The following is a 16793-nucleotide window of genomic DNA, read 5'->3' on the forward strand; positions in this document are numbered from 1 at the left end:
AATTTACAAATATTATTAAATACTAATAAATTAGCCGCTAAACCAAGTATTTGGCTGTTGTTGCTTTTGAGTAGCCATTACTTACTTTTATATTAACGACCTTTTTCTATAAATCTATGCTAATATACTATCAAGGGCTGAACAAAAGGAGAGAGCAGAATCTTATCCATCCGCGTCCGCCTCATCACTGCGTACGTGGCGATCTAATTAATGCTCTATTTTTTATTCTAATATAATATAATATGCTTACCTACGATCGCCGCGTTTCCACGTTTCTTTGTCTTTCTATTTTGTTCTGTTCGATCCCTCAACTATCATTCATATTCAATTTATCCTTGGATTATTCTCATCCAACAATATGCTACTTATACTACCTTACCTCCTAGTAACTTTTTGCTTAATACATCATTTGTGTTCTGAACTTGTCAGATAAATTTGATTGGTCTCGTTCAATTAACCCTTTCAACTTGCGTAAAATGTAATCAATTGATCACTCGGTTGTAAAAAAAAGTAAGTTAAATACGGAAGATGTATTCCACGGATAATTCAAAAATAGATTAAAAATGAAGTTATTACTTGTTTAACTATAAAACTTGTATTCTCTAATATTAGAACTGCATACCCCGATCTTGGTGGTTTTACTTTTTTTTTTTTTAAGATACGTGCAATACATTTTCCGTATTTAACTTACTTTTTGCAACCGAGTGATCAATTGATTATATTTTGCACAAGTTGAGGGGGCTAACTGAATATTTTATACAAGTTCAGGAGGCTATCGAGACACTTTGAAAGTTCAGGGGGACAATTAAACTTTTTGGAAATGATGTATTAAGAGCATCTCCAACAGCCTCTTAAATTGGCTCTTAAGTTAAAATTTGAGGAGGGAGAATAAAAAATCAGCTCCAACAGTCTCTTAGTGGCTCCTCAAATCACTAAGAGCTTCTTCATCATCTCTATTAATAGAGAGCATCTCTCCACCTCTTAGTGCCTCCTAACTTCATTTTTTATTAATAATTTATTATTGATAAGTCTCTTTCCTCACACTATTGGTAATGTAATAATAAATAATACTCTGAATAATAAAATAATAAATAAGGAGTGAATATAAAGAGTATTGTTGGAGATGATATATTTTAGCCACTGTTAAATCACTAAGAGTCAATTTTTTATATTATTTTTAGAGATTTCACTAGAGTCTCTTGGAGATGCTCTAAGCCTAACCTTTTTATTGATGAATTAATTAATAATTATAATATAAAAGCATCTCATGATTATATCACACAAATACTCTAAAAATACATGTGTTATCATCTCGAGCTAACAAGGACCTGTAAAGTAAGAAGGAGTTTCATATCAAATTTTATTAGAATAAATAACCTTCACGATGCGTAGACCACTAAAACACATTCTGAATTCCATTTAGACCAGGACCTCTGATTCACGCCTAAGATTAAAAAAAAACCTAAATAACATTCATTATTCAGGGATGGACATATGTCGTCTAAAGAAGTCAGGACACACACATTATACCAACTATCAGATTTGATCCTAGCACCTTATAAATAGAATGTGACATCACAGTCGGTGGATGAAAGCATCCATTATGATTGGAAAGTGAGGCGAATGAAATTCTACCCAAAAGACCTAGTACTCCAAAGCACCAAATTCTTTGAAGCTCATGAAAGAAAATGCAGAATGGGGATCAATATACACACTTATCGCTTAAGGACTTAACGGGTAGACTAGTTTCCCGGACGTGGAATGTGGCGTCTCTTCGGAAGTTCTACAACTAGAAAAGACATATGGTCCCAATTGTGAGCATGGATTTCTGTGTGGTTTTTGTGATGAATATAATTATTCTTTAGCGACTAATTTGATTAAACGAGCCAAAATCCAAGTTTTTGGTAAAATTTTACACTCTGAAGCCATCCAAGAGGTTACGATAACACTTTACCTATTTTATTTTGAAGAGATATCACTATATATATCCGCACTATATTTTTTGTAGATTTCTATAGTTTTTATGATTTTTTTTAGAAACCCTGAAACATCGTGTTTCCCTTCACAGACCGAGACGGGAACGAGCTCAGAAATTTTTAAATTATCTTTCCGACACCTCTACTCCAATTTGTGTCGTCGGCTCTATTTATAATTAAAGAAGAGTCGAGGCCACCAAGTAGAGTCAATTGGCAAAAAAAATTATAGTTTATATGCAAGTCCCGACACAAATAGAGTGGTCTAAAAAAATCAGAAATTATCGATGAGTAATAAAATGATGTACATATACAATAGAGATTATAATATTTATGATTGAAAAGATACAGTTTAATGAATTGTTCTCAAATTGATCCAAAAGACATAATATAACTGGAAAGTCATCCAAAAGTTTTGAGAGACATTATTATTAAATGGAAAAGAATACAAAAATAAACTATGTGATTTCCAACCGTTTCAAACACAATTTCATGTTCAAAACTTGGTAAATAGAGGCATTGAGATTCATTCTTTTATGTGACAATCTTTTGTCAAATAGTAGAGGGTAATTTTATCTTTATATTTATTTCTTTTCTTTTAAAATTTAATTTTTCTTTTTCTCCTAACCAATGACTATCTTATACCTCAAACTTTCTCTACCCATCCTTGTCTCTGTCTCCTTGAAGAATAAATTTGAGGAATGCTGTCTTTTTGGATTATGGATTTGGGAGAAGACAAGACGAGCATAGTAGAGAGAAGCTCAAGGTTGCAGAGCGCAAAAGGCGCTAATTTTACTGGCTTGAGAAGGATGAAATAAGAGGCTTGTACTCAGCATTTGGCGTGGATTTGCCAAAAACCAGCAGCTGTATTATCTGATCTTTAGAATCGTCGCAACTCTGCAAACGACAGATTAGAACTGCGACACCAGCAACAGGATGAGAAGAATAATTAACGATTCACAATTCTCATTGCAATGCAATCATGAACAACAGAAATCAGATAATGAATGCCATAACCAAAGGTAAATCAACTTACTAATTTGGAAAGAGAAGGGGAAGAAGAGGGGTAGAAATCGCAAAGATGACTTTAGATGGAAGATTGAAGAGAGATTAAAAAGAGAGAAAACAGGCTATTTATTTGACTAAAAATTATCACTTCAGCTTTTCTTTTTTTTTGACACTCTTAATCAATCAACTATCCTTGCTCATGGAATGATGCCAATGTTTGTCAAATTTTGAAACATAAGAGCGTTTAAAAATAGTCAAAACCACAAACTTTATTTTCATAATTTTCTATTTGAGTGAGTTAAAACCCAACTTCAAAAGCCTTCTACTAGCTATAAGAACCTCCATTCTCTTCTCATAGGTGAGGGAGGCTAGTGACTCCTCAAATTATTTTTCATTAATAATTTATCATTGAACACTCTCACTTATCTCACTATTGGTAAATATAACAAGACATTACTAATTTTAATTTTTAATGATAAAAAATAAACAAAAAGTAACTACGAGGAGCATTGTTGGAGATGGCATGTATTAATCATATTAGTTTTAGAGAGTACAAGTCTCTTGGAGATGATATTAGAATTGAAAATCAAAACCCACATTTTCATTTAGAGAGAGAGAATACAATTCTATTTTTGTATATATGAAGTATTTGAAAACATGAAAGAAAAATTATAGTCAAAACTTTATCAGGAAATGCCACTTTTCTGGTTTCCGTTCTCTAAATTAAGCAATTATAACAAAGGTTTCAATCTAAGGAAGAACAGCATCAGTTACATAAACAGAATGTAGTTCAGAGATTCACAAAACAAAGTCGATCTAGTAATATATATTTGCATTCCCAAAACTTGTGGTACATTCAATAGATCAACCTTAGTTTTAGCGATTTACAGAAGAGATTCACAATTAGTGTGGGAAAGGAAGACCTGTACCACTTCCGATGGTTCACATTTATCAGGGCAGAAAACCTTACCTCATTCCTGCATAATCTGTGGCTTTGAAAAGTGGGGGAAGAGCTTCTTCTCCAACTCCACCAAACTGAAATTAATTTTTAAATGACTATTTACCAAGCTCCAAACCACAAAATGCTTAGCTGAAACTAAATGAACGCATAAAAAAAAGGAAAGTTATTAACTTACATCTCATATTTACGAAGAGCCTCATTTCTTTTGGAAGCATACAAGTCACTATCTTTAGGTATATTGTTCAAAAGATTGCCTGTAAGACACATTGGCGAAACAAAAATAAAAAAATAAAACAGAACAGAAACATCATCATGCCACCTAACCAAAAAAAAAAAAACAGAACATAAACATGCCGCCTATGATGTACGATAGTACATATGAAGGAAGATAAAGGCATCCAAGCAAAAGCTGAAGTGACGTGTTTGTGCATCATTTGTAGCAAGTCACTCTAACAAGGCGGACCAACTTGAGTGTAACCTTGCTTATAGATTTTTTTTTTTTTTTTTGAAAGGTCATGTCAAGAGTCCAAGTTCCACCATATTATGGGATGTAGTAGGCTCTTGAAAAAGCACATTTTCCCATTTTCATAAATGACTAAGAACATCAGTTGAAGGGACCATACTCGGAACAGGCGCTGTTTCTTTCATGTCCACAATCTGGAGGTCTTTAGGAGAGGTTGGTTTGTCAGTCTCCTGCAATCCCTGTTCAAATCATATGGCTACTTAATATAATTATATACCAGACAAGTGATGACCCTAATGTTTTGCGAGTAGAAGAAATAGAGTTAAAGGTGAAAATAAATGGAAGTATGGGAGACTCTAAAATATAACAAATATAATATAGTCCATGATATGAACTCAATCGCATGAATTCATTGAAGGACTCACCTTATATTTCAATTTATGTTCATTTATAAGAAGAAATAATGTCTCCTTATATGCATTCAACCTAGATGAATAACTTTATTGTTTTCCATATCCAAATGAACCAGATCACAACTTAGGATTTTCTTCATAAATTCTAGCATTATTACAAACCTTGAACTTAATTACTTTTAAAGCACCACTTTGAATTCCCGAATGTGTAAGTAATTTCACGACCTCAATTATAATTAATAAAGGGTCAAAACAAAAATTTAACTCATACCCATCACATGAAGCATCCACCAAGAAGATGTATAATGATTACTACTTATTTCAAACACACACATCAAATTGTATCAGCCACCACTTGAAACATTATCTAATAGATTCTTTAGAGAGAGCGAGAGCAAATAATTGAAACAATTATTACCTTCTTCTTATCCCTCCTCTTCAATATCTTCATATGACATTTCTTTACATAGTGCATCAAATGGTATCGAGAATGTCTGGAGCATAACTGTTCTTTAATATCTGGGTTTGCTGCTAGCCAGTCAGAAATATCTTTAGACTTGACCACCTCATCTTTATCCAAAGTCTCTAGCCAGGAATAAACTGGTAGCCATTGATCAGTTCGTTGAAACCGAGCATGTGGAAGATCAACCTGGTTTAGTTCTATTCCCTGCTATATGAATGGTAGCAACTGCTTACATTGTAATACAGACCATGAGGGCAGAGCTATTTAAAGTAAGAGCATAAAGGAAAATTAAAAAAACAGAAAATGCAATGGAAGTTGATATATGTTCTCAAACTTCTTCTTTTTTTATGAAAGAATGATTCTTATTAATTGTTGAGGTTCTGCAAATCGTTACAAACTAAACTCCATACAGGAGCCGGACAATCCTCAATAAATATGAGTGGTGAGGCAAGATTGCTAGCCCATTCTGCCAGTGAGTGAGCCACACAATTTCCCTCCCTATATGTAAAAGAAAAAGAACAAGAACGAAAAATTGTACTCCAAGCGAAAACATCCTCGTATAGAAAATGCAGTGATGCCCTTTGAGGTGTTTCCCTTTTTAGTGCCTCAATCACTACCTTGGCGTCGGATTCCACAATAATTTGATTGAAACAGCAGTCACGTGCAAGGAGGAGCCCTTCCAAAATGGCCGTGAGCTCCGCCTCCTCTACTGTCCCGCATTCCGCGATTGGTAGCCCTGCAGATGCCATCACATTTCCCGTTGAGTCTCTAGCAATCAGCCCTACTCTACACGCAAGGCCATTTTCCCCAAATTTGGCATCGCAATTGATTTTGACGACGCCGGCTGGGGGTGGATACCATACTTTTGTAGAGCCGAGAGCTGATAGTCGCGTCTCTCTTGGGATTTGTTGTTGTGAGTTGTTTGACATCGCAGCGCTGTGTAATTCGGTAATATACTCACTGATCCGGGACTGCAGAATTCCATCTTCGATCCATTGTTTCTCGTGAATCCATTTGTTTCACCTGTACCAAACCCACCAAAGCGTAACAGCTAGCAGAAAAAATTCCTTCGTGCTAAGCGCTTCCAGGCATAATTTCAGCCATGATTGCATATCCGGTGCCAAAAATTTATCAATTCTCATCAGAATATCACTCAACTTCCATATCTCTCGTACTGATCGACATTGTACGAGCATGTGTAGAGCTGTTTCAGGTTCCAACCCGCACACCGGACATATTGAATCGCAATTTATACCTCTTCTGGAGAGTGCTGTAAGGCAAGGGAGTGTACCTGTTAGCAATTTCCATAGGAAGTGAGATATCTTCGCCGGGCATCCCATCCTCCAGATGCGTCGATGCAGTTCATTGTCTCGGTCCGAGTTCGTTGGTATGTCCGCTGCCCCTCGGCGTCTTTCCTCCGCGAGGTAGTATGCGCTCTTGACAGTAAAGCAGCCCGTATGTGTCATTCCCCAGTAAAGTTCATCGTTCGGCTTCCTGAAGCTGACTCGAATTCTGCAGATGGCGTCTGCTTCGTCTCTTGTAAACTGGGTCTGTATAATCCGCCTATCCCAATCACCCGTAGTTTCATTTATCAGTTCTCGCACCAGTACTGGTTTTGGCGATTCCAGGGAGATTAATGGCTTTTTGCAGTTGAGTGAGGGGATCCAATTGTCGTTCCACACGCTGATGCAGTTCCCATTTCCCACGCGCCACACTAAGCCTTGTTTGAGTAAATCCCGAGCTTCCCAAAGTCCTCTCCAAACATAGCTAGGATTTGGGCATGCTGGTGCATTTAGGAAATCTGTGTGGTTGTAATATTTTGCCTTGATCACCTCACTGCATAGGGAATCCGGTCTGTTCATTAGTCTCCAGCACTGTTTTGCCATCAGTGCTAGATTAAAGGAGCGCATCCAGCGGAATCCAAGACCTCCCCTATCCTTCGACTGACAAACTGCACTCCACGATAACCAGTGCATGGGTCTTTCGCTTTCCTTCCCTCCCCACCAGAATCTCTGGGGTAAATTAAATACGTGGTATATAACCTTTACCCATTTTCACGCTTTGGTGTAGAACCTTTAATTTTGCAGACTAAAGTGTACAACCGGTATTTGTGACCGGTCAACGAAAGTCAACATTGCCACATCAGCAATTTAACTACTCTAAAAGTCAAAAATTAACCCACCTATTATGAATTTACTAAAATGCCTTCATCCCCTTCCTTGCAACTCCTCTCTCTCACCCTTTTCCTTTCTCTCTCTAAGTCCTCTCTCCTTGTAACTCATCTCTCTCTCTCTCTTTCTTTCTGTTTCTAATTCACGACATTGACAATAATCACGATTTGGATATTTGCAGCTTGAGCGATTTTAGGATTTGCATATTTGCAGGAAAACGATTTGGAGATTTGGAGATTTGCATATGCAAGATAATCACCATATTTACTTCTCCATCTACGATTTGCAGATTGAGCGGTTTTACGATCTGCTTCTCCACATCGTCGGAGAAGTACAGTGACTGCAAGTGATTTCTCATCCTCAAGCACTCACAAAATTACTGATTTCTTATGAAGCTTTAACTCCACATCTGGAAATAAAGTATGGAAATAAATAAAGATGGGTTTTTTTGGTACAATAATTAATCACTATAATTTGAATTTCATTGATAATAACTACAAATTATAGTATAATAAATAAAGAGAGTTTACAGTAAGATTTGCAACTTGATTCGTTTCTTCCTTTTATTCTTCAATTTTCCTCAATAATGGAAGTTTTTTTTTATGGAATTTTCCTTATTCTGCTAGTTGATTTGTTTATTCCTTTTATTCTTCAATTTTCCTCAGTTTGTTTCTTCCTCCATTTGAATTTCATTAATGGAAGTTTTTTTTTTATGGAATTTTTGTTGAAAAAATTGGCAGGAAAGGGAGAGAGAGAAAGGGAGAAACTGAGATTTTGTGAAGCCCATATAGTTTTGTGGCATATGTAAATAAAACAGATTTTAGAGAGAGATGAAGAAACCCAGATTTAAGAGAGAGAGTTGAAGAAACCCAGATTTTAGAAACCTAGAATTTAGAGAGAGAAAGGGGAAGAAAAGTTGCAGAAAAAATGAAAAAATAGTGAAGAGAGAGAGAAAAGAGATTTTAGAGAGATAATGTTATATAAAATAAATTTTAGGAGAGAATTGGAAAATTCTTTTTATTAAGGACATAAAAGTTATTTAATAATACATGGGGACCACTTTTAATTTTTAAGGAATGAAATTTGATGAGGTGTCACGTTGACCAAGTAGTTAACAGGGTTGACCGGTCATATTTACCGGCTATACACTTTAGTGAGAGGTCACCTGAAGATTGTACACTTTAGTGTGCAAAATTAATGGTTGTACATCAAAGTGTGAAAATGGATAAAGGTTGTACACCACGTATGTAATTTACCCCCAGAATCTGTTTATCATTCTCTGCACATCAAGAAGACAAAAGGAAACAGGTAAAAGAAATCGATTGCACAATTGCCTTAATCAGGACCTCCTTCGCTCCTGTTGACAGTATGCGTTCTTCCCAGGCCTTTAATCTGCGCAAAATTCGCTCCTTAATACCCGCAAAGATTTCCTTCTTCGACCGACCAATAATAGTAGGCAATCCCAAGTATCTGGGGAAAGCGCCGGTTTCTCTGACATTTAAAACATTACAAAGCCCCAACCGACGTTGTCTCGGCACACCAGGGCTAAAAAATATCTCAAACTTCTCGTAATTCACCATTTGCCCTGACGCTTTTTCATAACCCGACAGAATAGATTTAATCATAGTCAGTTCTCTGTCATTTGCCTGGCCAAAAATCATTAAGTCATCTGCAAAAAAGAGGTGAGAGATGCACGGACTACCCCTACACAGTTTAATGCCATGAAACTGACCATTTCCAATTTCTTTCCTAATATTCGCTGAGAAAGCTTCCACACAGAACAAGAATAAATATGGGGAGATCGGGTCCCCTTGTCTGAGGCCTCTTGACGGTTTTAAAAAACCCTCAGGTTTACCATTTATAAGGAAAGACATTGAAACAGTCGAGACACACTTCATAATTAATCGTGTGAAATGCTCCGGGAAGCCCATTTTATCAATCACTTTGCCCAAGAAACTCCATTCTACCCTGTCATATGCCTTGCTCATGTCAAGTTTGAGAGCAAAGTGACCTTTTGATCCTTTCAAGCGAGTTTTCATACTATGGAAGGCTTCAAAGGCAACAATGGCATTATCAGTTATCAGTCTGCCTGGTACAAAAGCTGATTGTGTATCGTGTATAAGTGTAGGCAGGACAAGCTTTAGCCGATTTGCAATGACCTTAGAAATCACTTTATAAAGTACATTGCAAAGGGCGATTGGCCTTAAATCCTTCATGGCTGTTGGGTTTTTCACCTTGGGGATCAGAGCAATCAATGTATGGTTTAGATTCTCTGGCATTACACCAGACTGTAGGATATTCAGTACAAAATTAACCACATCATTCCTCATTATATCCCAGTATTTTCTATAGATTAGAGAAGACATACCATCTGGTCCTGGTGCCTTTGTCGGGTTAATTTGCATCAATGCTCGATACACTTCCTCCCGTGTGAATTCAACCGACAAATCCTGAGCCTGTTCATAATTGACAGAGGAATCAATTGCTTCCAGAAAATCGTCATCTTCCGGCGGATTAGTGCTTGTGAATAGGGCTTTGAAATAATCAGTCACCACACGAGCAATATGTTCAGATCCCATCATGCAAGCTCCGTTTATATCCTGGATTTTTTTAATTGTGTTAGCGAAGCGTCTGGCACTACATTTAGCATGGAAAAATCCAGTGTTTCTGTCACCGGCTCGAAGCCATTCAATTCGGGCCCTTTGCTTCCACATAGTCTCTTCTGCCAGTAATAGTTTTGATATTTTCCGGAGGAGAATAGCTTCGTCTGCCTTACCCTCTGGATCGCATTGCTTCTGTACCTGGTCTAGTTCGGTGTTGAGTTTTCTCAGTCGTGATTGAATGTTACCGAAAGTTGTACGGTTCCATTCCTTGAGGTCACCCGCCGCCCTTTTCAATTTATCTTGTATCGTCTCCTCTCCCGGTACCTGTTTTGACCAAGCCTGCATAATAGTCTCCCGGCACCCCTCCTGCGTCGTCCAGAATTCCTCAAAGCGAAAGAGACAACCCCTCCAATGTGTATGGGAATGTCTAATTTCTGTTTGTAGTAGGATCGGATTGTGATCAGACGCAATTCGTGGGAGGTGCGTTACCGATGCTTCTGGGAAAATTTGCAGCCAGAAAACGGTCCAAACGTTCGCAAACTGCAGCTGAACCACTCCTCCGATTGAACCAGGTAAAACCATTTCCATCCACGCCCATATCCCGGAGCCCGCATCGCTCGATACAATCCTGAAATTCAGCCATATCCTGATTATCCCGGTATCGGGCCCCTTGCTTTTCTGATGCCCATAGTATCTCATTAAAATCCTCGAAGCATAGGAAAGGAATGGATACTGTTCAATGTTGTTCAGGTGCCCTAATAATTCCCATGTCAAGTGGTTTCTCTGATGCTCATGCCAGCCATATACTCCTGCTCCCCTCCACTGGATTATATTGTCTTGCTCAATTGTAAAATAAACACAGTGCGAAGAGAATCTTCCAATTCTTAGTTCAGGGGTTTCTAAGTGAGAACCCGACCAGTAATGCACCACCGTTCCGTCTGTGTCGTATCCTCCACGATGATTTCTTCCTCACCTTCATTGATCGTAATCCTGCTGAGAAGGTTTTCAATATTATTTTCCATGCTCGTCTCCTTGATTTCAAAGAGTCCAAATCTACAGGAGCAACACTCGCTGATGAACGGCCGTCAACGACCCCGAGGGCAAAAATACTAATCAACCCTAGCGGAACCAGGGGATAGCGGTAGACGACCACAAGGGCTTTTTTGTTCTCAAACTTCTATTCATTATTGTTCTCACATTTCCAGAAAAGTACATGGTTTACAATCTTCGCCACTTAACAGGATAACCAAAATGCACAACATCTAATATTTCACTCAATAATTGCTCTGGAGGCTGATGCAAGAAACCTAGAAACTCAGTGCAAAACAATCTTAATATTTCAAAAGGATTATATCAATAACTAATTCTTGACTAGTGGAAATATCTGAATTCAGCATCAAATTAACAATGGGAGGCTCCCTTAAAACACATGTGAATAACTTGTACAAAGTTCCCACATCCAACCTCATTGCAGCTATTTCCTGAAACATAACTCGCTTTTGCTTCTGAATTCTAACATAAGCTTCCTAGTTCTGATGAACACTTTATACCAAAAAAAAATCCGAGGAAATGATACAAGATTCTAACATGCCAAAAGGTCACATAAACCGAAATTCTTTGTCAAACAAACATGAGGAAATGAGAAAAGAAATGGTGTAACAGGATGCTTTAAGATGAGGCGGGTATTGTTGTGCCAAATCTAGGCTGACTTGTGATGATCAAGAGGGTAATCTCAAGGAATAGTTTCTCTCTCTTTCCTATTAGAAGGCTAGGAAATCAGTTGTAAAATGCCCTATTCCCTATATATCAAAACATCGAACATCATAAAGGGGAAAAAAACAAATTGTCCTGGAGAATTTTGTATGAACACATAGAAGATAGAGGGATACTACTTAGCTGTAATAGAATTAAACAGAAAGCAACTCTAGCCTCAAAGAGCAAGGATATTTGCAGAGCAACAGAAAGAGGGTGTTCCAAGCATAAAAAAGTTCAATATAAAACAGGGGGAAAAAAAAGCTTAAGCATAGAGAAAAGGTAGCATCTATTTAAACATAATTAATTCTAGTACAGAAAATTTGACATATATACTGACAATACAGGCAGGTGCATCAAGCATATGAAACCATAAAGTGACAATACTAATCAAAATCGTGTTGACTACAAACAAGATTCAGCCAATTACTCTCCAACTTTATACTGCACTACCATTTTCCATACACCACCTTTCAGCTGGTATAACATCAGTCCCCTAATACCTGAATAAATCATACAAATTCTCACCATGTAATTCACTAGCTCCGCAGCCAACAATGCCCTTAGTTTCATATTGCTAAAGACATGGACGAGAATAAAAATTCCCCGAAGTTTTACTTCAACAACACATCAGAATTAAACAGCATGAGGTGCCAGCGTGGCATCTAGCAATGCCTAGGAAGAATTTCTCATTCAACACAAGGTCCAGAACTACTTCACTTAACTGCCAAAAGGCATTGATGTGAATAGAGCTTACTAAGATCTCTTTTTACTTCAAGCCTTGCAGCGAATTAGCTCTCATAAAGAGAAAAAAGTAGCACCCTCAATTTGCGTTAACAGCATCATGACTATCGATTCAAATACCATTCTGAATTATATAGCAATCATTTGAAACAATTTTAAGCTCACTTCAATCCATGATGAAAGAGGCAATTCAAAATAACAAACAAACAAGCGGCGCTTAAAATTTGACGAAAATGAATTTAATGTAACAACCAAGAAAAACATCGAGCATTTGAAGCTGCTAGACAGAACCAATGGGAGAAGTGATAGTAGCGAAAATTACCTGATTAGGTAACCTCATGAAATTTTGGATGGCAAGGAGACGATCAATGAGGTCGGTTCGAGGCATCGATTGGAGGTCAGCTGGTAGTGAACCAATGTTAGTGTCGATCCAAGCCTCCACCTGGGTGTTGCTGACAGCTTTAGCCTCGGGGAATGCGCTGAGCCAGGCTCGAGCCATTGTCTCCCATGCTTGAGATTGATTAGGAGTTTGATCACTGAGTCTGTGATCTTCTTCTAGGGTTTGGTCGTCTGAGTTTGGCATTTTAATTAGTTCCAGTCTTTTGATGATAATAATTAATATGGAAACCAGATATCAGCTCCCCAGCATTTGCCGTACGCTCTTCTTGGATGAAGGCGCAAGGATGTTAAACTAAGCCAAAAAAGTATTTTAAAAACTTAACACATCATTTGTTTTGTCAAACTGTGAAAAAAAAAATTTGATGGGTCCTCAACTTTTAAAGCCTCACAAAAGCTCAGTTAATTGGTATAAAATGTTCGGTTAGCTTTTTAAACTTACATAAAATATAATTAATTAATTATTCAATTGTAAAAAACTAAACTACATACAGAAAATGTATTGCATGTGGTTTAGAATCTATATCTATATTATATATATTAAAACAGTAACGATGGAACTGAGATATCGTTTCCTCAATTTTTACTGATTAAAAATAATATTTTTTATTTATCTTTTTTTTTTCTATTTTGTTTTTAAAAAATTGGCAGAAAATCTACTTCTTGCTGTTATAAAAATTCAAATACTAAAAATAAAATCTAAAGAGTATTAATTAAAGTTATTAGGTTTAATGTCTTCGTACAAGCAATATGCCAGTAATATAAAATATATAAATATGATGATTATATATGGATAAATCTAGAGACTCCTTCTTCTACTTTCTCTCTTTTTACAATATCAAATCTAGAGACTCTTTCTCCTACATTCTCTCATTTACTTCGACAAATATAGGTAATATATTTTTCCAATTTTAATATAATGGGATTGCATGACAAATATTTTTATTTATTAAAAATAATATTCTAAATTAATATCAATTTATCTATTATAAAATAATAACAGTGATACCTTCTCATTTTTTAACAGATTAAAAATAATAATTTTAATTATATTTACTTTTTAATATATTCTTCATCTATAAAATTTGAAATTAATGATAATAATTATCCGGTTTTATCATTTATTATCTCCTCCTTCGAAACGGCTTGCTCTAAACGATTTCTAACCCATCTCAATCTCCTTCCTGATTTCAACTACTTATTCCTCTTATCCGTATCTCTCGACAGCTTTGTATTCCGTGCTTCACTCATCTTCCTCAATTGTTTCTGTCTGTGATAAAACGAGGTCATATCTCAACCTCCTCAATTGCTCATTTAGAGTTTTTTTTTATGTAATTCAAATTTTCATATTAGATAGTGTTTTGGCTGATTTTATCCTACTATTCGAGAACCGGTAAATATGTCGTTGCGTGTTTCAGATTTAATGATTGAAGGTGAGAAAATGTGGGATAGAGAAAAAATAAGAAGCACACTTGATGTTGATGATAGTAGTGTTGTCCTTACTATGTACCTTCCTCCGAGAGAATGCGGGGATCGGTTAATTTGGCATCATACAAAGGATGGTTTCTATACGGTGAAGTCGGGTTATAAAGCTTATGAACTCTCTCTTCGTGATAATGGGGTAAGCCTTGGATGGAAAAAATTATGGCAACTTCACCTTCCCCCAAAGATTAAATTTTTCTTGTGGAGATTGGTTAGTAATTGTCTTCCTACTCGTGTGTTATTATCTCATCGGGGTATTTCGATTCCCATATCATGTTTGTTATGTTCTAGAGAAAGTGAGCATGTTTGGCATCTCTTTACGGAATGCCCCTATGCTATTGAATGTTGGCTACAGGTGGAATTCCATTACAGGGGAATTCTGAGGCTGCATTTGGTGAGTTTCTCTTGCAATTGTGTCAAATTCAATCATCAGATTGGTTGTGCAAATTGGCGGTGATTCTGTGGGTGATATGGAATCAGCGAAATGATGTTCTTTGGAATGGGAAATGGATAGATCCGGCGACAGCAATCCGCTTTGGGCAGGTGTTCGTCCAAGAATGGAGGGAACAGCAGGTTCCTGAAGTAGCTGGAAGAAGATCTGAACAACACTCTATGGTTTGGCGTCTCCCAGAGTTCGGTCGCCTGGTCTGTAATCTTGATGCTGCAATTTTCGATTCTGATCAACAGCATGGTTGGGGAGCGGTTATTCGAAACAATCAGGGATATTTTATCGCTTGCAGCAGCGGTTTTCAGCAGGGACGGGTTGCAGTTAGAAACGCAGAAGCTTTTGCTCTTCTTTCGGGCCTTCGCTGGTGTCGGGCTATGCAATGGGAAGCGGTGGATTTTCGTACAGATGCTAAAATCATCGCTGACTGCTGTAATAGTGAGGTAACTGATCTGTCCGACTTCGGCTTATTAATACAAGATTGCAAGGATATTCTTGTGTCTAGACCAGATTTTAAAGTGTCTTTTTGTCCCCGATTAGCGAACAAAGCAGCTCATACTCTAGCTAGGAGTGCTTGTTCCAATGCTAATCCTTTTAATTCTTTTGTTATTCCGCATTTCTTGGAGTCTGTACTGTTTTCAGACTTTAATTCTATGTTATAATAGAAGCTTTGTGTTTTCCTCAAAAAAAAAAAAGATAGTGTTTTGGCTCCTACATTTTATAATTTCTCTTCCTTTTTCTCTTTTCTCCTTTTTCTCCTTTCAACCTATCTTTTATGAACATCATGTTCGCCTTTTGTTTAATATAGTTTCATCTGTAATTTTGATAGGTTGAGATCGTCGGCACCAATCTTCCTTTATGCTTAGAAACTTCATCTTTTGAGACTATGGTAATATTCACCATCATTATTGTTTCATTTTAGTTTTTATATAACCATTAATGTTTTCTTCTCTATTATTTGTTTGTAAGACCTGGGTGCATCAGTGGAGATGTCTTCAGGAATTTGTTTTCTTACACAGATTCTCAAGCTTTCTTTATCACCAGGTATTATACTTTGGTAAACATTTTCTTAATTTATGATTACTGATAATTAAATTTATAGTTATAACTGATCTTTCTGGTTTAATTAATTTGTTTTTCTCATTGATATCCTTGAGCTCTGGTACAACACAATTCTAAACCTTTTCACAAGAAATCTAAAAAATGGCAAAATCTCCATTAATGCTCTTGCTATCTGGTATCTATTTATTTGTTTGATTAATCTATCACCCTACTTATTCTATCTAATGTCTTTACTGCATCTTTAGTTTTTGTATATTTGATATTTGAAATCCAAGCAGCCGAACAAAGCTGGTGAATGAGAAATAAAAAATGAGTGATCTTCTCTCGTGATTTGACTTGGTTTTTATTGCTTGAAGACCCTAATGAAATAATGATTCTTTTGCATGAAAGGTAAGTTTATTGTGAAAAATCAAAAGTTATGGTGTATGAACCTCCTATTGAGGGATTTCCTTAATTATTCTCTAAGTAGTGGACTTATAGTACGACTGGCCATAAGGTCGAACCTTCAACATAATTCAAAGTTAGCTAGGAAGCAAGGTTCTATATTTTTCGTAGGCATGAGAAGAAAGTGGATGGCTTTCTTTGCAATGTTTGGGAGAAAGTTGATTCCATATAGCACTGAGAGTATGTCATAACTAAGACATCTATTCATTTGGGTATTTTATATTATTAAAATTAATCAAGAAGTTAAGTAGTAAGCAATTGTGATTTTATGTTGGTTGCTCATGTGATGATGTTTAAAGTGGGAGCTATGAAGATTAATCAAGTTGAATATGTGATTGATGTTGGATCATCTTGGGTTTGGTTAATGATTATTTTGAACATTGTATAGATGAAACATTATTTATTTTGAGATT

General features: G+C 36.5%; 1 protein-coding gene across 2 annotated transcripts; it reads right to left on the reverse strand.

The window, feature by feature from the left end:
* Positions 1-2344: 2344 nt before the first annotated feature.
* Positions 2345-13243, reverse strand: LOC136219549 (uncharacterized). Of its 2 annotated transcripts, none has more exons than XM_066006989.1 (6): positions 12874-13243; positions 5237-5485; positions 4566-4644; positions 4118-4196; positions 3952-4016; positions 2345-2870 (listed from the first exon to the last, which is right to left on the reverse strand). In XM_066006989.1, the coding sequence occupies exons 1-5, from the start codon at positions 13132-13134 to the stop codon at positions 3953-3955; spliced, it is 732 nt and encodes a 243-aa protein (XP_065863061.1). In that variant the 5' UTR covers positions 13135-13243; the 3' UTR covers positions 2345-2870; position 3952. The 2 variants fall into 2 exon arrangements, with proteins under 2 accessions (XP_065863061.1, XP_065863060.1); XM_066006988.1 differs by having other exon boundaries at positions 2345-2890.
* Positions 13244-16793: the final 3550 nt, after the last annotated feature.

This window comes from Euphorbia lathyris, chromosome 2 (genome assembly GCF_963576675.1).
Source record: "Euphorbia lathyris chromosome 2, ddEupLath1.1, whole genome shotgun sequence".
Classification (NCBI taxonomy): Eukaryota; Viridiplantae; Streptophyta; class Magnoliopsida; order Malpighiales; family Euphorbiaceae; genus Euphorbia; species Euphorbia lathyris.